The sequence below is a fragment of the Leiobunum rupestre genome, chromosome 1 (assembly GCF_980474605.1).
Source record: "Leiobunum rupestre chromosome 1, qqLeiRupe1.1.hap1, whole genome shotgun sequence".
Classification (NCBI taxonomy): Eukaryota; Metazoa; Arthropoda; class Arachnida; order Opiliones; family Sclerosomatidae; genus Leiobunum; species Leiobunum rupestre.
In genome coordinates, this window is record NC_143384.1 from 10,599,841 (window position 1) to 10,625,138 (window position 25,298).

A 25,298-nucleotide genomic window follows, 5' to 3' on the forward strand; every position below is an offset into this window, starting at 1 on the left:
TGTGACCCTAAATAGTAATTACCCAAGGTCTAACGGGTCTTTTTAGCATTTAAGAGAAGTTTAGATGTTTTGGTACCTAATTTGCCATTCCTTAGCGAGAGAGGAATCCGTTTCCGCCAGCTATGACGAAGCCATAATTTAGTTTCCGATTCAATAAGCTATATCGATGTCGCACAATTGCATCCAAAGATGTGACATGAGCCGTAACAGCATTACGGCGTCGTGTGTGTACAATAGGGGTGGAGGGGATGGTCTGCCCCAGGGGGAAACTTTTTTGGTCGGCATTTTTCATATGAGCTATCGTTAGAAATAGATAGAGGAGAGAGAGAGAGACTGAAATCTGGTTTATATTGAGGTAAGAGGCAAACTCGGGGACCACCTCGGGTAGTAAAAGTTCTAGCTACGTCACCAAATCTCACAGCCATTATAGTTGTGCGGTATTTGAGACTTTCCCTGTACCGGACAACAAAAAGTGCGCTACAGCATTCAGTGTTCGTTTCATTCACGTCGATGAACACGGTAATAGCAAAGACGAACTTTAAGAGATAAGCGCATTTTGGTCGATGGTGAATTAGCAACATCCCTTTAAGAATTTCTACAAATACAATTTTGTATAGAAAATTTTCACTATACTACGTGTGCGACTAATTAAATCGACTTGTTCTTTTAGCAGATTAAGAAAAAAGATGACTTATCTCATAATTCAACCGTTGAAACATTCTAACGTTAGCATTTAAATTTTAAAAGCGTATGGTACAGGGTTCTTAAATTGAATCAGCATTTCCTAAGCTCTTACCGCAAGCTTTCAAAATATAACATATATTTTTCATTTCAATTTGTTTGTCTGTCATTAGCAATGTTCAATCACAAGAAACAGTTTATTGTATCTAAGTAAATATTATTTCCCCCAATTGTGTTGCCAAGTTTCTACTTCATTTTCTCGTCCCAAACACTTTTCTGTTTAGCCTTTTAAAAAGAGCATGAACTTCCATATTTAAAGTAAATCAACAAATTGAAGATTTATGTCCCCAGGTTGAACAAATGGTGATTGGCGCGACTTACAATTAAATCATGTAGTAGGGCTTGTTAGTTCCTACTGTTCTCAAGCAAAGAGCTCTGAGTTGTCCAAACTGGTCAAATTAATAATTTTTTTTAGATTTGTGTTCTGGTTAAGTATTACCGGTTAATTTACAAGCGAGTAGAATTAAAACTTTACGAGGGTTGAGTATGTTCGTTTTCGTGTTTGCCCTATATTTATGTTTAGCAGATAATATATTTTGAGTTTAAAGAAGTCAATATTTAGTACATTAACAACGATTGTGATGCACATATTTATCCTAATGACAATTTTTTTTGTTTATCGACATTAAAAGGTTATTTCCATTTTTAACAATACTTGGGTGCTCACCGAGTTACAATTAAGTATGTTTATAGAAATTGTACCTATGATATGGACAAACAATGCAATCCGTTCAATTGTGAAATCTTAAATGAAATAACTCTGAGACAGCTAATTAAATAATAATTTTCATGTGATACATTTGAATTTCTACACTACCTTCTTTTTACTTATCGTACAATTTCGATCCAAAAATAATAACCTTTATCAACATTACCATGCGCTCTTTGGTCGAAAGTATATACTGCTTGAACAATCAGAGACCACTCTGATCAAAGAAAAGAATCAATACAAAGGTCTCAATACCAAAGTCAAGTGTCTTCCTGTTCGATAAACGTTTTCCTTGTTAATTTCGGTAAAGGCCAATTTAAACGATTTAAATTTACACTGACGGGAAACCCGTTAAAACGTTGGGGAAAATAATGAATTTCAAACAAAGGGGTTGGTCGAAATAGTATGTCTTAACGGTTTGTATACTCGCTCACAAAATGCTTGCAATAAAGGGTGGCTTAACCAGAGTGTGAGGGTCCAGTACTTGTAACCCATGATGGCGGTGATGCACTGGGAGATGCTAGTCTTGATCCTATGGTTCTATCTCCATCTCGTACTTCGTTCAAGTACGGGTTTGATGCTCCGGCGGATTTGGTTCGAAGCTGTGCTCCATATGAGACGTGGGGGCAATTGCTTTCCTGACTTTTGAAGCCGATTCGTGATAACGGGTGTTATAGCTTTGCGGAGGACTCTGGGTTGTGTCCAGTCTTTTGGTACCTTTACTTCCGACCGGTAGTTTAAGTAGTTAATTACTTAAATAAAATATAAGGCTTACGTTGCTTTATTTGGTTAATGAAAAGCTTAAAAAAGCTGCGCATATTCATCGATACACATGTTCTTAAAATAAAGCATATAAAACCAAACACATTCATAAAATAAGGCATATAATACGAAGTACATATTCTTAAAAAAAGGCATATAAAACGAAATACATATTCTTAAAATAAGGCATATAAAACGAAATACATATTCTTATAAAAAGGCTTATAAAATGAAATACATATTCTTAAAATAAGGCATATGAAACGAAATACATATTCTTATAAAAAGGCACATAAAACGAAATACATATTCTTAAAATAGGGCATATAAAACGAAATACATATTCTTAAAATAGGGCATATAAAACGAAATACATATTCTTAAAAAAAAGGCATATAAAACGAAATACATATTCTTAAAATAAGGCATATAAAACGAAATACATATTCTTATAAAAAGGCTTATAAAATGAAATACATATTCCTAAAATAAGGCATATGAAACGAAATACATATTCTTATAAAAAGGCATATAAAACGAAATACATATTCTTAAAATAAGGCACATAAAACGAAATACATATTCTTAAAATAGGGCATATAAAACGAAATACATATTCTTAAAATAGGGCATATAAAACGAAATACATATTCTTAAAATAAGGCATATAAAACGAAATACATATTCTTAAAATAAGGCATATAAAACGAAATACATATTCTTAAAATAAGGCACATAAAACGAAATACATATTCTTAAAATAAGGCACATAAAACGAAATACATATTCTTAAAATAAGGCATACAAAACGAAATACATATTCTTAAAATTTAAACATGTTTTATAATTTTGCGTAAAAAAGATTTTTCATATTTCAAGCTACGCATCAGAAGACTTGAACAAAAACAGTCTCCCTGAGTGTAAATAAATATAGTCACTCTCATTTTAAACCAGTAATATATACTATTAAATAACTTTTAGCTTAACGGCTAGATATAAAAACGATGAGAGGTATTACAGTTGTATTTTTCTAATTCAACTTCGGCTTTAAAATTTTACCTGGCAAGCAACATATGAACCTAGGGTAAACATTGGCCTATCACTGGGGTAACCATTGACGGGCTAAGGGGTGTAATCATTGGTGGATTTTCTAGTGTCGGGGTCCAATAAATAAATAATCAATTAATTTCGTTCCACAATTTAATTAAATTAAAAATATTATTTTCGTAAATTTTTTACATATTTGAGGAAATAAATTTCAACACATTTGATTATTTCCGTTATTTTAAAAATTGTATTTTAGGAGGAGGTTAAGATGATAAAGGAATTCAGCAGGAATTTAGCTGTTGGTATTGAATCATTGGCCGGACTTTTAGTAGCTTGAAACGATTCAAAGGATCATTTTATATCATATTTCACTATTCAATAATAACCCTATCTAAAGGAAAACCTATTAAAACATTTATGACCTATGAACTTTTGTATTTTATCGAAGGATTGATTGCCATTGTCTTATGGATTTTGTCTTTTAATTTTTTTATTTTATTACCCTTCCTGACATGAACTTTTTCATTTTTCGTAGAATTTTCAACAAATTATGTCAATCAACTCCTCATAAATATTCCAATTACATTGGTTTCTAATACAACCTGCTTTTGAAAAAAATTGATAAAGAGAGATAAATGACAACTATATATGAAATTTCGCGAAAACTTAAAAGTTCTTCGTCCTTGATTGGTTTCTTCTATCACACAAGGTTTATCAGAATTTCGTGTGACATGAAAACAGGCGTACTTAGTTCAGTTTCGAAAAGCAACGAATTTCAAAAGGAAAATTTCATGAGGAAAATTAATCGATTTCAGAATGTTCCATTTGTATTAACACAATAAAATTAAACTTACGTATTTAATATTAGCATAAGTAACATAATTCCTCATAAGTATTCCTCTTTATAACATTCCTATAGAAAAAATTTCCATAAGACCTTATTTCACAATGAACATACAATAAGTGGACCCCAAAAGGTAAAATTATTATAATCCTTGTGTTATTAAAAAGGTTACCATGGAAACTAAATCTCGCGATGTTGAGGCACGAGAAAAGGTTCATATTGTAAAAGCTAGAAATACGCGAGGAATTAACTATCTTCCGTTTCCCACCTATAAAGATGATGACGCATTTTCTGTCCCGGAGTTGGAAGTGACGTAACTTACGTCATATCCCGTGAACAAGGTTTCAGTTACGAAATTGCTTTTGTGGAATATTTATGAGTGATAATGTTACATATCATAAATACGCTAATCACTAAATTCATATGATATCAAATTTTAAACTAAATTTCGAATTTAAAAATCGTCTTAACCAATAATCTTCAAGTTACAAATTTTAATATTTATTTTTTAAACCTTTTTACCTCTCCCTAGGAGGGGTTATACAATCACCGTGTCGGTCTGTCTGTCTGTCCTGCGAACGCGTTCGCATTTTCCGTGCAAAGGTTAATCATTGCGTACGCAGTTTCTCGAAATTTCTGCTTTCGCAGTTGCTAGGACTGTCGAAGGGTTGGCAAAACCACCGTGCGACGGTGAGCGTTAACGTATAAATTTGCGGTTAGTTTTGGTTTGGATGGTGTTTTCTCGTTAACGTTCACCGTCGTGATGGTTTTAACTCAGTTTGATTGGATATTTCATTATTGTAGTGTTTATGTGTAGGGTTTGAATGTTATGACGGTTGTGGGTGTTAAGCTTATGTTATGACGGTTGTGGGTCAACTTCTTCTTAATGACTTTGGGACGGAAAGAGTGCTGAGTGTTATGCAACCTCTCAACGTTCAATGGCAGGGTTTCCACAGATTGTACACGGTATTCGTCTTAATATCAATTTGCAATTTATTAGCGCCGGCTGGTAATCGAACCCGGGTCTGCTTCGTGCAAGAGATTTACTCTAACCACTCAGCCACCAACGCTTGTTAAGTTACGGTGTTTTTCTAAAAAACAGCTTTGGCGAATGTCCTTTACAAAGTTATGACGTTAGGTACTATAATTTATTCTACATCATTTTAAATATTTATAAATTATATTAATCTTATATTTAATGAAATATTTATAAATTATATTAATCTTATATTTAATTAAATATTTTTAAATTATATTAATCTTGTATTTAATTAAATATTTATAAATTATATTAATCTTGTATTTAATTTAATATTTTTTAAATTATATTCTTCTTATATTTTATTAAATAATTAAGTATTTTAATGTAAAAGTTAATCGTGATCAAGAATTAAACTCGGGTCCTATTGTTACCACGCGGATGGTTCACTGCCGAGCCATTGACTTCCTTAGGGAAAATGTTAAAGTAAAAGAACCATTATGATTAGGCGGGTTTTTTTTTAACCAAACGGATTAATACAATATCTGTGGATATTTTTGTTGAACTTTGTTTTTTTATTTTTGTGAACTTGTTTTTATTTCGTCGGGAATTGAACCGGGAGCGCGGTTTTTGGACTTTGATTCGTTGCCGCTGTGTTATTAATTCCTTTTACGTTGTGTTATAAATCTGTAATATATTATTCAATGACCTTGTTAAACTCTTTAATTGTCAGTAGGTTTATTTTTTCCGATACGCTTTTTGGTTGTGTTTTTTAACTGATCGAGATTACGTTCTTTTTTGTCTAATCTTTGGTATTGTTGGTTTTTTCTGTCTTATATTTGTATCTACTATTTTTTAAGTTTATTTCCTTTTTCCCGCAAAATCGTCCAGTCTTAGAAGAACCTTTAAGAGTGTAAGTCATCCCCAAAAGCTTATCCGGTTTCATTAAAATAACGTGAAAAATCGTATTTGTGAATGGTAAGGTGTTGCGCTTCTTGATATTATATTTTCTATTGCTTGATTTCTAAGTATTTGAACTACTTTATTGCTTGACTGCGTTATAATATTTTTCTATGAATTATTTTGATTCTGAAGTCTGATTGCTTAACTGCGTTATAATATTTTTCTATGAGTTTTGTTTCTGAAGTCTGATTGATTGGGTTGTTATTGTGTATTTTTCTATTCGTTATTTTTATTTTTGATACTCTAATATTTTAAACTGGATATAGTATAACGTTACTTCTGCATATTTCGAATGTGCGTGACGTGGAGGGTATTTTCACGTTTTATTAGGATCAGTTTTTTAAATTTTAAATATCTTTCGTTTTATTTGTATTTTATTTAGTTTTTTCAGTCGTATATTTTTATTCCGTTGTATACATCGTGCGCTTACACTTATGTTGGTCTGGTTTTTAACTGGGTCGTCATTACTTCGTAATTTATTTTAAACGTTTTCTCGACTGATTAAGATGTTTAATTTGAAATAAAATGAGCGTTAAAGATGCGGCAAGTATTTCGTAAGCGAGAAAAATACAAATACCCTCTGTAGATATTTCTTTCATTAAAATCGGCTTCGTATTATATTTAATTGATAAACTTCTACCGTAAATAGGGTTAAATTCAATTTTGCATTGTTTTAGTACGTCTAACTCACTGTTGTAACTACTTAATTTATAATATTCTGAATAAATTATACTCGGTTGTTTCGTCTCAATTATTTTAATTATAATTAAAATTTTATACCGGGCGAGATTGAACCGGGATTATGTTTTTAGGAAATAACTCGGAATTGCGGAGATATATCTTAAAGAGTCATCTCGAAAAATTAATACCGCTAGGGACAATTCTTCCGAGGAGAGGTTTATTTTGGCTTGCCAACTTGTTAGAAAATGCCTTCCCGCATACAGCACCTTCTATGCAAATAATAAAAAGGTAAAACTCCATGTAAAACAAATTAACATTACGTATTAACGCCCGATTTTGAACTTAACTGTTATTTAATGCAAATAAAATCTTAATGGAATTGATATATTTGAATAATTCTATTATACTTTCAGCATTATAGTTAAAGCAATTGCAATTGACGACTTCAAGAAAAACCTCTTTTTGAAAAATTTCCAAAAAAACACCCCGAAAAAGTTTCGGCTTTATCGTTGGAAGTAAACGTAGCTACAAATTCTTAGCTACCAGGATTTTTCGTGTAATTTAAAAAAAAAACCTAATCTACTACCATCTTCTTGTGACAATACTAATAAAAGTGTGAATTTTTTTTATTTTAAGGTAAATTTAAATGTATCAAGTGTCACTAACTTAAACGCATAAAGAGCAGGTTATTTTCAATTTCCTACGGGAGTGAGAATGTTTTTGGGGGCTATTGTAAATCCGTTGCGTTTTGCTTCAAAATCTTGCAAAAAATTCTAAAATTCACATCTTATCCTAAAAATATGATAATTTTACAAATTTTGAAACCAAAACACAAGTATTAGAATCTGCTGAACCTCATTTAGGTAAAAACCGAGCAGTTTACAACTTACATACCCCCTTTTAGCCGATAAAAATATTCAAACTTAAGCTAAAATATCAATACCAATTAAGCAACTAATTTAAAAACTACTCTAAATTTAAAATTATCTGAAAGTCATTTATTTGTTAATAAAAAAATATTTTACAGTATCCGATAAGTTTTAAATCTGTTAGCAGTGGTAATTGTAACTCTTCCAAAAACTACCTTCTATAATGTAAACCTGGCCGTAAATAATCGGTTAAAAATACAGGGTACTCCTCGAAAAAATAGGTCAAACATTAAATTAAAAATTGATTTAAATTCTATTAACTTTGTTTAGTGATTGTTGGCGGTCTTTTGTAGTCCGAAATATTTTAACTATTTCTACCAAACCAAGGACAGAATCCGTAAGCAAAATAAATTTCCCATAAATTTAAACAAGCTCAGTTTTCTTAGTTTCATGGTGACCATAAAGTAAGATGAAGCTTAAATGACATTAGTAAGCTTATTTTCCTACTAACGTAACAACAGCACTTTCGATAAAATCCTAGGACCACAGAAGCTCTCGGCCAAACGTTATTTTCAAACGCTCTCAGTGGCGTCTGCTTTACTAATTGCTGTAGAGTTTCTCCGGTTAATGTATTTAAATCTCGGGGTGATCTTGTCTGTGATATTTTAGGAAATGGTTATATATAGTTCGTATTTTTTTAAATAATGAATTTACTGTGGTTTAGCGGTGCATAATTAATTACATTGCTGATATGTAAAGTAAGAAAAAAGCTTAAAATGTAAGAAACAGATTAGAAAACCAAGGGCTAAACACTTATGTTGAATCATAATAAAGGATTCTCCATTATCAAGGTTTGTATTTTATAGTTATCTATAATTTTAAAATAATGTGCGTTAATTTTATTTTATTTTTTCAATTTCACTTATAATGAAAGTACAAATACAAATGCTAATACCATGTTGGATGTTTGCGAAACAACTGTTAAAAACTTTACAAATACAAGGTTGGTAATATAAGAGGGGTTAAGCTGGTTGTAGAAATGAGTAAATTAAAAGTTTAGTAGCGTAGTGGTCGCATATTTGGTCAGTCTGCACTCCACATTCTGCATATTCCTTCTACTATGGGCTTAATCTGTAATAATATATTGTTATCTTTGAGGAATATATCAACCATATTTTATATTTTAGCTCAACTTTCAGTAGCCTTTCTAATGAAATCCACTAATAAAATAATATTCACGAAACAAATATGCCCAAGAGGGTTTGAATAATGAAGACAAAGTGGCCAAAAAATACCAAAATATCAGAGGTGCAGTAGAAACATATCCAGTTGGATTTTGTGTCAATCCAGGACTGCCAATGCTTGGCGCCACTTCGAGGCGACACAGTACTATAAATAGTTGATCCTTATAGTCTACCACCATAAAACGTCCTTTATTATCTCCATTGTTACGATCAGTTTTCCTATTATAACCCCTGGAACTATTGTAAAAAATTTGGCTTGAGAAATCAGGTTCAAGATATTTATAGAGGTCATCTAAGTCGTCAAAACCAGTGTAAAATTTAAAAATTTTCGAAGTAGATATCTGGTCCAGAGAAAATCACAAGGCTTGAGGTTTATTTTCATGAAATTCGAGTTGAACACGCGAGTCTGTTTTCTTTTTCCAATGTTGACAGTCTTCCTTTTAGTAATTTCAGCTCTGTGTTTTCATTAAACAAGGTTTTCTATTGAATATCCATTTCATTTATTTTTTTGTCAATTTAATATTTTCTTGCGTTAATGTTGACATATTATCTACCATCGTAACTAACAGATCTATTGTACTTCTTTGGCTTTTCACTCTTTTTTAAAGATGATCAAAGTCTTTATTCAAGCTGTATCCATGATATAAAATATTTTATCACATGCTTCTTCAAGATACTACAAAATTAAAAATATTTACCAGTAGCCTCTTCTATGTTAGAGTTTGTTTCTAATTTGTTGACGTATTGTGGCAAATCTACTCGATTTTGGTTGTGAAACTCGATGAAGTTGGTAACTTCACAAAATGATTCCGGTAATAAAGCCAAATCTGCTTGATACATCTTATGATAGAACAACTTCGGGAGATTCTGACCGTAGCTTCTACTACTTGTTGCATTAAAATGATATCCGCACTCTGTTTAATGTTCAGATCCAATCAGTGCACACCTGGGAGTACCCCACGGTCTCTTTACATTCGGATTTTCAACATCATTAGGGTTTTCTTTAATTAGATTTATCCATTGTTGTCTAAGAGTTTCATCGCGAGGAAAGGCACGGAACGTCACATTTTTATTTGCAGCACGATATGAACTGGATTTGCAGCCAGGTACGAAGCATGTACGACCGCCAGCTCTAGTTGACATTTTATTTGAAATATGAAAGTAAAGCTAAATAATTATAAAGACAATTAGCAAGTAACAACATGTACCAAGCTATATAATCAAAATTTCATTCCTATACCTCTCAATATAAAGGTGTCTTGATTGTAAAACGTGCTTGATAAAACATACATTTATATTTTATCCCTTGAGACATTTTAATTTAATTATTTTAAAGAATAAAGCTAATTATATTGTTTAGAAGTTGGAGACCGCTTTCAGAAAGTTTTGCATAACAGCAGACGACACCGAGAGCCAATAAAAAAATAAACAGGTTCATTTTTACTAATATAGAAGGCGGAAGCGAAAACTAGTGACGTAAAACTACCACATTCACGTGACCTAGGTTATTTTATGTAAAGAGCTATTATTACACTGACTTTTTCCTTAGATCAATTTTTGGATATTGGAAGACATGATAGTTATGCTGTAGTGACTAACATGAACATATTTGACCCGCAGCAATGTTTTAAATTCTGGAATTAAAAAATTACACAATACTAAAAGTAAATATCTGGTAATAAAATAATTTGTTTTCCTTAAGTTTAAAATTACCATTAACAGCTACAAAATCACGATATATTTGAGTCACGTGATGGAACTGGATGAGCCACGCAAAATTTACTCTTACTCTTTAATATGTGAGCCTTTAAAAATGAAATAACATTTGAAAATAAATTATTCCAAATTTAATTTAAAATTTAAATTTTTTGTCTTGTATTTCAAGAATTTGAGGCGAGAGCTTAGAAAATTGCAAAATTAAGTTTTGAACCTCTGTACCGAAGACCATTTAATTTTAATTAATAAAGTGTTTCGTGAGGTCTGTTTAAGTCACTTAACAGAACGAGATAAGTTAGTTGAAACTCGGCACCCCACTTACGAATATAAAATTTACTCTCATATATAACACAGTTTGTGTCGAATGAAAATTATACTTTACGAATTTCAAAGAATGAAATTTGCAAATGCCCTTTTAAAAAAATTTAGTATAAAATCGTTTTCTTTATTTCGAAAGGTTGCTGTAAGAGCTTACGGTAATGCCGAATCAAGTTAGGAACCCTGTACCATAGCCCATTAAATTTGAAATGTTAATGTAAGAATGTGTCAACGGTTGAATTATTGTAGGAGTCATCTTTTTTCTTGATCAGTTAGACTAATAAAAAAAGTCCATTAAGTTAGTAGCACACTAAGCATATTGGAAAATGCGAATGCGACTTATTTGTAAATATAAATGCCTTGAATTGGGTTTATTTATCATCGTTACGGTAATCCTCATCGATAAAAAGGTGAATGCTGTGTGCTGCGACGACACCTGTTATTTGGGGACAAGGAGAATCGGAAGATATTCTTATCCTATACTGTCATGTCAAGATTGTACCCCTACTACGCCATATTGCGCTTACGGCAAATGTAACATCTTCGGATGCAATTGCGACGGAGGATGCAGACAGGGTGATTGCAAAGTCTGCAAAATGAAAGGAAAACGAAAACGGAGTCCACGTTCGTCAATCTTAACTGTATCTAACGAGGATCACATAGATTCCATCTTCGACACGGCTGACATCGACCGCGATGGACTACTGACCGAGTCGGAAACTAAATTGTGGCTTCATCGTAGCCGTAGAGACGTTTCGGAAAGAAGTGTCGCTGAACAGTTCCAGCAAATGGACACCGACGGAAACGGATTCCTCTCTCGCCACGAAATCGACAAATAATTTATCAGATTAAATTGAGTGATAGAGCTATTAATATTATTTAAGGAAATTTCTTAATTTCTCTATGTGATTTAGGAGTCCTTTTAATATAATTTCACTAATTATTTCAAGCAACCTTTAACCCATGGTATAAGTCATACGTAATTGTAGCATTAAAAAATAAACGTAACATTTATTAACAAGCTTTTTAAAATCATTTTCGTCTGTATGCAGACAACGGAAAAACTGAACAAACAGGATACAGTTTAATCTAAACATTTTGTTAATTAGTTTTAATTTTCAGAATTCAATTGATAGACGTACTACGCAATCAGAAATATCCAAAGTTGTTGATGTAAAACTGTTTGCATACTTTGATTATTTTGACGGGGTGGGACAAAAATAATACTTGTAAACATGTTGGCGGTTATTTATATCGATGGTTCTGTAGCATTTTTTCCCTTCTTTGGGGACTGTTCTACTAATGAAATCCATTAAACTAGTGAAATTTCCCATCGTCCAGAAGCATTTGTTTATTTCTCTCTTTTGTTCAATGTTAATGTGAGCTGCACATTGCTAAATGCACTTTTCTTAAAACTAGGAATAATCGTAGCTTCATAAATGATCAACTGGCTTACACTTGTATTTTCCTACCTCTATAACGACATTTTAATTTAAAACAAACGAATGATAGTAAATTAATGACACCATTAAGCCTTGTCTGGTCTAAGGTTTTGTGTATTCCACAGAAAAGGGATGGCCAATACCTTGTATTTCTACGTCTTTTCCACTAATTTGAACTTTATATTTCATTCAATACGCCGAATGATCTATTTCGTGAGCCATTTTTAATCCAATTCATTCAATTAATTTCAATCCTGCTGCATTTATAAAGATAAACTTGCATGGTCATGGAATTTTTTTCATGAAATTAATATAAGTGACTATAAATGTCAGCATATTTTCAAAAAATTTAACTTTAAAAAAGCGGGAAAATTGAAAATTTATTAAAAAAGGATGTAGAACCTTCATTTGAACGTCTTTCCAAATTCACGTATCTCGACTTAATGACCTTTGCTCTCAGCTAGCGTTGTGATACTTTGGACAAGACATAGAAATAATACTTTCCAAAGTAATTTGTTGAATATATAATCCTTGGGAAACACGATTTGTTAAAACAAGGTATTGATATTTAATTTGATTAAAAGATTTGCAAGACAAATTTCTTATAACCTCAATTTCATTAAGCAAACTCATTTTATTTTAATAACATTTCAAATAAACTTTTTGTGTGATTAGAAATAAACAAACTGTTGCAAGAATATTTACTTTATCTAGACATAGGAAATATAGATCTATACATGAATACCTAATCAATTTTTTACCTACGATGTTGCTTAAGAAAACCTGAATTCAAATATTAGATTTATTGATTTAACATATTTCCGAGAAAAAGTTCCTACATAGTAACAATGAATCCCATAAGGGCGAAACCAATATACTGTTGTAATCGCTGACATAAATTTAGACTTTTTTCGCTATAATAAAGTTGGAAAGACGATTTTAACACACAATCGATGGGATATGTGTATTGGTTTCACTTACAGCGTTGGCCAATGTCGTCAATGATATCTAGTTCGACAGTACATTTACCGGCCAAGGTGTCCCAATATATACATTATATAAATATATATATATATATATATATATATATAATTTAAGCCCAAGAAGTTTAACATTTTTCCATGTAAGTAGTTTTAGCGATTTTCGAGTTAAAATCTACATCAATTTTTAAATTAAGGCTGACTTTGTTGAAAATTATTTTTTAAACTTAGTACTGATAATTTCTGAACTACGATTCAGGTTTCATTAAGATATTTTAATTTTAAGAGAGATTTCTGGCCAATTCGCAGGACCTCATAACACGCGCACGCACTATTATGATATTTAAATTTCTTACCATTTGAGACAGGCACCGTCTAACTTAAAAAAAACATAATGTTAAGTTAAAAGGAACCACCTATGGACTGCATTGTACAGGATGGAAAATTGGTGAATAAGTAGATAAGTCCATAATGAAAAGGGATAATAAAGCTAAACCCTAAACAAATTTGAAGAAATTTAAAAACTTACTAATAGCTCGTACCGATAGGTCTTCGAGCGGATGAAAACGCGAAACTCAGACCAAATAGATCTTTGAGTGAATAATTAAATTAAATAAAATAAAATAAAATAAAATAGCCAGAAAATCCAACGGTAGACCGGTTTCGTCCTATTTGGGACTCGTCAGTACGAAACCGGTCTACCGTTGGATTTTCTGGTTATTTTATTTTATTTTATTTTATTTTATTTTATTTTATTTTATTTTATTTTATTTTATTTTATTTTATTTTATTTTATTTTATTTTATTTTATTTTATTTTATTTTATTTTATTTTATTTTATTTTATTTTATTTTATTTTATTTTATTTTATTTTATTTTATTTTATTTTATTTTATTTTATTTTATTTTATTTTATTTTATTTTATTTTATTTTATTTTATTTTATTTTATTTTATTTTATTTTATTTTATTTTATTTTATTTTATTTTATTTTATTTTATTTTATTTTATTTTATTTTATTTTATTTTATTTTATTTTATTTTATTTTATTTTATTTTATTTTATTTTATTTTATTTTATTTTATTTTATTTTATTTTATTTTATTTTATTTTATTTTATTTTATTTTATTTTATTTTATTTTATTTTATTTTATTTTATTTTATTTTATTTTATTTTATTTTATTTTATTTTATTTTATTTTATTTTATTTTATTTTATTTTATTTTATTTTATTTTATTTTATTTTATTTTATTTTATTTTATTTTATTTTATTTTATTTTATTTTATTTTATTTTATTTTATTTTATTTTATTTTATTTTATTTTATTTTATTTTATTTTATTTTATTTTATTTTATTTTATTTTATTTTATTTTATTTTATTTTATTTTATTTTATTTTATTTTATTTTATTTTATTTTATTTTATTTTATTTTATTTTATTTTATTTTATTTTATTTTATTTTATTTTATTTTATTTTATTTTATTTTATTTTATTTTATTTTATTTTATTTTATTTTATTTTATTTTATTTTATTTTATTTTATTTTATTTTATTTTATTTTATTTTATTTTATTTTATTTTATTTTATTTTATTTTATTTTATTTTATTTTATTTTATTTTATTTTATTTTATTTTATTTTATTTTATTTTATTTTATTTTATTTTATTTTATTTTATTTTATTTTATTTTATTTTATTTTATTTTATTTTATTTTATTTTATTTTATTTTATTTTATTTTATTTTATTTTATTTTATTTTATTTTATTTTATTTTATTTTATTTTATTTTATTTTATTTTATTTTATTTTATTTTATTTTATTTTATTTTATTTTATTTTATTTTATTTTATTTTATTTTATTTTATTTTATTTTATTTTATTTTATTTTATTTTATTTTATTTTATTTTATTTTATTTTATTTTATTTTATTTTATTTTATTTTATTTTATTTTATTTTATTTTATTTTATTTTATTTTATTTTATTTTATTTTATTTTATTTTATTTTATTTTATTTTATTTTATTTTATTTTATTTTATTTTATTTTATTTTATTTTATTTTATTTTATTTTATTTTATTTTATTTTATTTTATTTTATTTTATTTTATTTTATTTTATTTTATTTTATTTTATTTTATTTTATTTTATTTTATTTTATTTTATTTTATTTTATTTTATTTTATTTTATTTTATTTTATTTTATTTTATTTTATTTTATTTTATTTTATTTTATTTTATTTTATTTTATTTTATTTTATTTTATTTTATTTTATTTTATTTTATTTTATTTTATTTTATTTTATTTTATTTTATTTTATTTTATTTTATTTTATTTTATTTTATTTTATTTTATTTTATTTTATTTTATTTTATTTTATTTTATTTTATTTTATTTTATTTTATTTTATTTTATTTTATTTTATTTTATTTTATTTTATTTTATTTTATTTTATTTTATTTTATTTTATTTTATTTTATTTTATTTTATTTTATTTTATTTTATTTTATTTTATTTTATTTTATTTTATTTTATTTTATTTTATTTTATTTTATTTTATTTTATTTTATTTTATTTTATTTTATTTTATTTTATTTTATTTTATTTTATTTTATTTTATTTTATTTTATTTTATTTTATTTTATTTTATTTTATTTTATTTTATTTTATTTTATTTTATTTTATTTTATTTTATTTTATTTTATTTTATTTTATTTTATTTTATTTTATTTTATTTTATTTTATTTTATTTTATTTTATTTTATTTTATTTTATTTTATTTTATTTTATTTTATTTTATTTTATTTTATTTTATTTTATTTTATTTTATTTTATTTTATTTTATTTTATTTTATTTTATTTTATTTTATTTTATTTTATTTTATTTTATTTTATTTTATTTTATTTTATTTTATTTTATTTTATTTTATTTTATTTTATTTTATTTTATTTTATTTTATTTTATTTTATTTTATTTTATTTTATTTTATTTTATTTTATTTTATTTTATTTTATTTTATTTTATTTTATTTTATTTTATTTTATTTTATTTTATTTTATTTTATTTTATTTTATTTTATTTTATTTTATTTTATTTTATTTTATTTTATTTTATTTTATTTTATTTTATTTTATTTTATTTTATTTTATTTTATTTTATTTTATTTTATTTTATTTTATTTTATTTTATTTTATTTTATTTTATTTTATTTTATTTTATTTTATTTTATTTTATTTTATTTTATTTTATTTTATTTTATTTTATTTTATTTTATTTTATTTTATTTTATTTTATTTTATTTTATTTTATTTTATTTTATTTTATTTTATTTTATTTTATTTTATTTTATTTTATTTTATTTTATTTTATTTTATTTTATTTTATTTTATTTTATTTTATTTTATTTTATTTTATTTTATTTTATTTTATTTTATTTTATTTTATTTTATTTTATTTTATTTTATTTTATTTTATTTTATTTTATTTTATTTTATTTTATTTTATTTTATTTTATTTTATTTTATTTTATTTTATTTTATTTTATTTTATTTTATTTTATTTTATTTTATTTTATTTTATTTTATTTTATTTTATTTTATTTTATTTTATTTTATTTTATTTTATTTTATTTTATTTTATTTTATTTTATTTTATTTTATTTTATTTTATTTTATTTTATTTTATTTTATTTTATTTTATTTTATTTTATTTTATTTTATTTTATTTTATTTTATTTTATTTTATTTTATTTTATTTTATTTTATTTTATTTTATTTTATTTTATTTTATTTTATTTTATTTTATTTTATTTTATTTTATTTTATTTTATTTTATTTTATTTTATTTTATTTTATTTTATTTTATTTTATTTTATTTTATTTTATTTTATTTTATTTTATTTTATTTTATTTTATTTTATTTTATTTTATTTTATTTTATTTTATTTTATTTTATTTTATTTTATTTTATTTTATTTTATTTTATTTTATTTTATTTTATTTTATTTTATTTTATTTTATTTTATTTTATTTTATTTTATTTTATTTTATTTTATTTTATTTTATTTTATTTTATTTTATTTTATTTTATTTTATTTTATTTTATTTTATTTTATTTTATTTTATTTTATTTTATTTTATTTTATTTTATTTTATTTTATTTTATTTTATTTTATTTTATTTTATTTTATTTTATTTTATTTTATTTTATTTTATTTTATTTTATTTTATTTTATTTTATTTTATTTTATTTTATTTTATTTTATTTTATTTTATTTTATTTTATTTTATTTTATTTTATTTTATTTTATTTTATTTTATTTTATTTTATTTTATTTTATTTTATTTTATTTTATTTTATTTTATTTTATTTTATTTTATTTTATTTTATTTTATTTTATTTTATTTTATTTTATTTTATTTTATTTATTATTATTCACTCGAAGATCTATTTGGTCTGAGTTTCGCGTTTTCATCCGCTCGAAGACCTATCGGTACGAGCTATTAGTAAGTTTTTAAATTTCTTCAAATTTGTTTAGGGTTTAGCTTTATTAAAAAAAACATAGCTACCTTACTTCCAAAACCACGTTACTTTAAATATTTGGTTTTTCTATAAATTAGTTTAAAAGAAAGTTTTGGCGTTTCGCTACTTTATTTCCAAAACCAGGCAACTAGAAAAATTTGTTTTGTCTAAAAATTAATTTAAATTTACGTTTTCGCGTAACGCTACCTTATTTCCAAACCAGGTAACTTCGATGAAAAGCCTTTTGGGTTTATTAAGTTGGTGTATAATATGATTGAAAATTTGATCAAATGTAATATTTATAACAAAGTTATATCATCGGGGGATAATGTGTACTTAAATGTCCGTGACATCTTGTTCATTACAACTTGAAAATTATTTTTCTTAACATTGAATTAAATTAATATCATTTGAAAATAACGAACAACCATATATATCGTGCAGTACTTCATAAATATCAGAATTTTTTTCTATTTTCTGAACTGGACATGTTGTTTTAGATAGGAGAATGCTTACGTTTTTTAAATATCAAAAATGACTCTAATGTAAAATAAACATAAGTGTCAGTCAGAAAAATAATGTAGGCTGCGATTGGTGGCATAAGATCCAACAGAGAAAGTGCTTTTAGGCAAAACGATGCGTCTAATACAGTTTTATCTTCGCGAAGTTGCCACTGCTCAAGTCGATCGTACGGGATGAACTGATGAGTACAGAAAAACCACGATATTCTGCAAGAAACCAAACATTAAAATATATTGCCGTGGTTTCTTATTGACTGATCAGCATTCCAAGAACAGTTATTTATAACTTACTAAAATCCTTTTATATTTGTGTACATAAGCAATCGAGCAAAAGCATTTCGGTAGAAATGTATAAATAAATATTTGGAGCAAAAATATAAAAATAGAATAAGAATACGATTAGCAGTCATCAAATACCTCTGAAAAGATCGCTTTTCTATAATACATTGGTTTTACAAAACACGCTTGAATCGATCAATTTCAAAAAGACATTTAATGCATAATACATTAACCATAACACATTACGCAATACGCATTACCCATTCTCTATATTCTCTAGATTATTTAGATTATCTGTAATCTCTAGTCTATATATATCCTCCAGTCTCCATATTTCCCATATTCTCCATATTCCCCAAATTATTATTCTATATTATCTATATATTTAGAAAGTGTTAACATAAATTACTCATCGATGTTTCATAAACGTACCCACAAATTTCCTGATTACATACAATAAGCTTACTTTTGTCACTATGTTAATATGTATAATTTTAGATGGGATATAATATAATGGTTTTTTCAGCGAAAATTTAAAGGAAAAGACCATCATGGTTAAAACAAATTATTTATTAGAAGAACTACACCTGATATATACAATTTATTTTTAGAAATAAAAATTATTAATAATTATTTAAATATAAATTATTTATATCAACCATATGGACGGGATTCTCCGGGTTGAGTTGCGCTATTTTTTATAGATGTGACGTCGAACGAATTTCAAGATTCTATTCGCTAGCGTTTCATGCAGATTTCGACTAATGGCGCTTATAGTTGTCAGGACGTGAATTGCTAGATCCCCCCCAAGATTTATTTGAAATAATACTACAAATAAAACTATTCGGTAGTTCTCTGTCCCTAGTTTTAGAACTAATCCTAATCTTGCTCTACAATGGACTGCAAATGCTAATGAGATAGTAAAAACATTTTACGAAGCGGTAACGAGACCGAAGCCTAGAAATCTAGAGTTTGAAGATGGTTTTGTTCTCAAGAACGTAACATATAGAAAATGTGAGAAACATTTTATAGACGATTGTTTTGAAGTTGACTTAAGAGCTAAACTCTTAAATAATGTTGATAATATGAAACGAATTGAAGAAGCTATTTCAACATTATGTTATTGTGACAATAGCACCAACGAAGGAACCTATGAAAATGAAGCCGTGAACTTCACACCGGAAATGTCTGAAGATCCATTTGAAAATCCAGCAGCTAAATTTATTCCAAGCCCGGCTTTTGATATTTCCAAACCAAAACCTTTTAAAACTGTACAAACTTCAGATTGCTCTACCAACGTCTTTGAATCTCAGATAAAAACTGAAATTGAAGAATTTGAAGCTGCAGCGGCTTTGTGCGATCATTCATATTTTCTTGTATAGCTATTTTATTTTCTGTAGAAACTATTTTACCTTTAGATTCAGCTGACAGAATAAAAACTCAAAGAAAAGCGATACCACCACGCTCTAAATCTACTCCTAAATCTAATCTGGATCTAGTGTCACCAATTATAAAATAACTTTTTCTCAATGAAAGATTTCACACTACAGTTTCTAAAAATCTCAATCCGCCGTTGAAAAATTTATCAGTGTATAAGCCTAGCGAAGATGAAGATGAATATGACGTGGATAATTTTTCTGTGGAAATTGAAGGGGACCAGATTCCGGAACGGTTGGTAAAGGCGACCAAGTACCAATTTCGTTGTTTTTGAAAGCAGCTTGGATATTTTGCTTAGCCGAATTATATGTGACCAGGATTTGTGCACCAGTGTAGTAAGTAAAATCACTATGTCCAAAAAGAAAATGAAGGTAGCCAGCTTACGGTTTGCTTAAATTGTCTGGATGGTCATCCTAACGTTTGGAAATCACAGACACTAATTGGGTAAATGCCCTGCGGTAATCTTCTATTAGCTTTATCTATTTTATTATCTGGAAAATACCGTATTCGAATATATGGGCCTGAGAGGACTAGTGAAAACAACGTTCTATGATATCCGGCGTAAATTTGTAATTCCGGAAATTTATCAAGCTTGGGAGGAATGACAAATTCAAGTACTAAGTGTAAATAGTAAAAAAGATTTTATTGGTGTTTCACGCGATGGTCGTTGTTCATCACCAGGTAACTGTTCAAAGGATTCAGTTTACACGTTCATAGAACAAGATAGTGATCTAATTATCCATTGTGATCTAGTAAACAAAACTGAAGCCAATTACATATCGGGAAATATGGAACTTTTAGGACTGAAAAGGGGTCTGAAAAATTGTCGGAAAAAGGAATCGAAATTAATCAAATAACTACTGACCGCCACATTCAATGTCGCTCATACTTAAGAGACCAGCATCCAACAATTGATCACCAATTTGACCGATGGCACTTGGCCGAAAGTGTCCAAACAAAACTTTCAACTGTGGCCAATAAAGATTCTGGGTTTATATGATAAATAGGCATATTTGGAATTGTTCAGAAAATTGCGGTGGTGACAAAGATGTACTAAATGATATGTGGAATTCACTACTGTACAACTTGAGAAGCATACACGAATTTCCAGATCTGTTGAATTTCCCTGAATGTGGGCATTCACCTTTAAATCCAGAAAAGGCAGCCTTGAAAAAATGGTTGGATGTTGAAAGCGGGGCGTATGAATAATGGGAGAAAATTGTAACAAATACTAAACTTATAAAAGACCCCATACAACTTCTCGCGTCACTAGTCCGGGCTCACTATCAATAGAGTGTTCTAAGATTTTTACACAATTACTTTATTATTCATTATTTCTTTTCTCGGAAAATATTATTCAATGAAAAAAATAATAATTGAATTATTTATAATCAATATTTTAAGAGAAATAATAAAACAAAACATCACATAAAATTAATACTTCAGAAATCAGAATATATACGATTAAACGTTTCGTTGAATCCCACATTCAACACTCGCTGATAAGAAAGAAATAGTCACTCCACAACACTAATTTATAGATTAAAGTCACACAGTCGTCTAAAGTCACGGTTACACGACAGTTAAAACTCGGTTTAACTATTTATTTACTGAGTTCGTTCATCGTGCGAACAGAACGAAACGAAATCTGACGCTTTGTTTTGGGAAGCATCTCGAACCTTACCTTGGCAAGAAAACGCTAAATTGATAGTGAACCCGGACTAAAGACGCGTGAACGTACAAGTCTAAACCATGGGCCTTGAATTGTTTTGAACAAATAGACGATACTAAGTTTCGACGGTTCGACCGCCATACTATAAGAGCTAGCAAAAAATGGCAATGGACAATTTTGCTTCTTTGATCAAGCCCAACAACATGTTTCAATTTGAACAATTGCCAAAATCCAAATCCCATAGAAGAAAAGCGATGTCCTTTTAACGAAAATTTGCCAAAAACTTCGCATTATAAAATTTGGAAACTTAAATCTAGATAAAGAAATAGACATTTCCCCGATATTGGATGTTGATAACAGTCTCATCGCCCCTGCAACTATATTTACTTCATTGATAATATTATCTCCCTTCCCTCCTTTTTTAAATGTATAATAGAAATATGACGTAATTATAACCATTGTAAATATTAGCAAATAAGCTTCTTTAATTTGGTATTTTTTACACTTGTCAAAGGATCTTGTAAGACCCGAAACGTCGTGTGAACGCTGATGTTAGAAATATCTTCATAGGGTCTAAATGTTAGTATTTAAATTAGGTTTTACAAAAAATTTATTGAAATTCAATCATCTCATGAATCTTCCGTAATAAAATTAATACTTATTATATATCACTATGACAAAAACCAGTGTTTCTGTTGATCAAATTCTTTCATTGCCTTCTGAGCTCGATATTTTATAACCTAAATTTAAATGTAACGTGCATATTTTACGGAGATTAACATCAATACAATAATTTCTCTTTATATCAACACATTTATAATCAAATTAAATTAACTCAAACTCGAAATTTACAATTCTGAAGCAAAAACATCTAGCCGTTTAATAATTTCACTCAAATTAAAAGTTTTGCCTTTAATAAACAAGGTTTACGATTATATGGCCTAGATCAAAATCATTACACACTTTCAAGAACGGCTTTGGCTCAAAAATACAAGTTGGCAAGCTTGCCCAAATATACCTCTCCTCGGAAGAATTTACTTTTGGGCGTTTTAACTACTGGACACGGCACTCAACGATATTTCGCCATATTTCAAGCGTCCTCCAGAAAAACCCAATCAAAGTTTTATCCCAACCAGTAGAATTTTTTTATTATAATTATAATAAATATTACAAATTTCCAATATCAATAGAACAAAAAACCAACTTTATACCCAAAACGTTATTAAATTAACAAAGCAACAAAAAGAGAAATAGAAAAAAAAAATTAAAATTATTAGAATGCTCACAAAACGTTAAATATACGTGCGAGTAACTATTTCATAGATCAAAACCAAACCATTGTATTAGAGACTAGAGTTAATTTGAAATATGAAACAGCTATACGATTACCGATTTGGCAGTTGGTTGGGTATATTGGGACGTTACGATTTTTTAGTTTTCGATAATGAAGAAAGGTTCTTTAGAATGTTTTTAATACCATCTTATTTAATCACAGGGTTTTGAAGTTTGCATTTTCAACAATGCATTTCAGGTCTCCTGGGCTGATTGGATTTATAGCTACATATCTGAGCACGTCAGGAATTTGATGGCAACATAAGATGCCAAAATTAGTTTCATTCTCGTTGATCAATCTCCTCAAACCATTTTCCAAATCATTATCAAATTCTTGGGGTATTTCGATGCACGCACTATCACAAATACAGTTTTCTCTGATACCAGTAATCCCTCCATCAGAAAGAGCTAGAGGTCGGGGACGGTTAATCATTATCCATGTTTAAATTGTTTTTTTTTCGGGAAAAAAATGTAAACAAAGAAATTTACCGGTTAATATTTCGGAAAATGCTTAAAAATCATGTATTATTCGTAAAATTTTAGCTTTTTATCGAAAAAAACGTCGTTTTTCCGATTAATTTTACAAATTTATCAAAAAATTAATCGGATAATACGGAAATATAAATTACTTGATCAAAACGTCTTACGAATAATTTTGAGAGCTTTATCTATTGAATAAAAGTTAACTATCCCCGACCTCTAGCAAGAGCCAAAGGCCTAGCGATCGCGGTGTGGTTTCTCAATACTTCAAGCTCTTCTGGCGAATATTCCGGTTCAAATTCGTAACCCTGAACACGAATCCCTCGATTTCTATTCATTAGCTACTAAAATTAGTTTATTTATATCAGTTGCAAGTTAAAATAAGAAGTTTAAACAAAGCTGTTTAGCGTGTCTGCTAAATACTCTGCTTAGCTTTAACTATAAAGATAAATATATTTTCCGAATGACAAATAAAACTGCAAGAGGATACCACGTGATCAACAAAACACGAGAGTTAATCAGACGTCGTTTCACAAGCTACGTCATTAATAATTATGACACGCTTCATTTAAATTGCTAATTATTTTCTAATTAATTAAAATTAATTACTAAACTTAAATTAATTGTATTTTTAAAACCCTCGTGTTCCGGCCGTTCTTTCAAAATAACATGTCAACGATGGTGGAATTTTCCTTTAAGATTACCCCCTAAATTACCCCGCCGTTGATATTAACTCGTATAAAGAAAGTCGAGAATAACAAACTGGTGATCCTCTTTTGTCTTACCTTGAATTAACGTGCTTCAAGACTGTGATCGAAATATTTTTACTCATTACATAAACAATGGGTGAAAAGAAATATTTTCCAGATCCAAAGCGCATTTGCTGCCTTTGCCTTTTGATTTTCAAAAGATAAATTTGTATATTGGTCATTGAATCAATTATTACTTTTTCCCAGATATGACATCATTTATTAAGGATTGATTTTCATAATTTTCTGACAAAGTTTTGGTAGTCAGTACTTCGGATTTCGACAGTAGAGGACCGTACCTTTTATTTTTTTTGCAAAACTAAAAGGAAACAAAGAATCCGATTTAAATTTAAAATATCTTGAGAATTAACATGGCAGATTAACGCCCAGAAAATTCCACTCAAGGTCAAAAAATCACTCATAGATTTTGATTAAAACAGAACATTATTGGAATTTAATCAGCGAACGGAAATGCTTGCTTAAGCTAGAGCGTACTTGGTGAAAAAACTATACATTTCTAAGATCGATGAACTTCATTCATCTCAACTAAAATTTATGACGTCTGTAAAACGTTGGTAGGGGGGAGCTACCTTTCACCCCTCCCTTTTGACAGTTAGTTTGAGTTAAGCATGCTATAAATAAAAGAATAAACTTGTGATAAAAGTTATAACGGTGTAAAAATAACAAACACGGGAAAAAGTATTCTTAAAGGTTTCTGACTCCTATGAATATTCAACGTAGAAATCGGGTATTAAGCGCTCCGCTTTTACTGACGTCAGTCAGAATATGTTAAATATGATTAACAACTCGAACATTTGAAGTATCGGTGTTCTCACGGTTGTGTTACGTCTTAAGCCTCTTTTGTGGCATTATTATTATTATTATTATTTTAATCAAAATTACATAGCGCAAAATCCTACAAATATACTGGAAACACTTTTGGTGTCTAAGGTCTTTGGCCGACACCTTAAGTTGGTTCTCAAAAAAAAAACTAGAAAGA

At 27.2% G+C, this 25,298-nt stretch overlaps 1 protein-coding gene across 1 annotated transcript; it reads left to right on the plus strand.

The window, feature by feature from the left end:
• Nucleotides 1-11,199: 11,199 nt before the first annotated feature.
• On the plus strand, nucleotides 11,200-11,712 carry LOC149961075 (uncharacterized). The gene has a single exon (XM_090154954.1). The coding sequence runs from the start codon at nucleotides 11,200-11,202 to the stop codon at nucleotides 11,710-11,712; it is 513 nt and encodes a 170-aa protein (XP_090011080.1).
• Nucleotides 11,713-25,298: the final 13,586 nt, after the last annotated feature.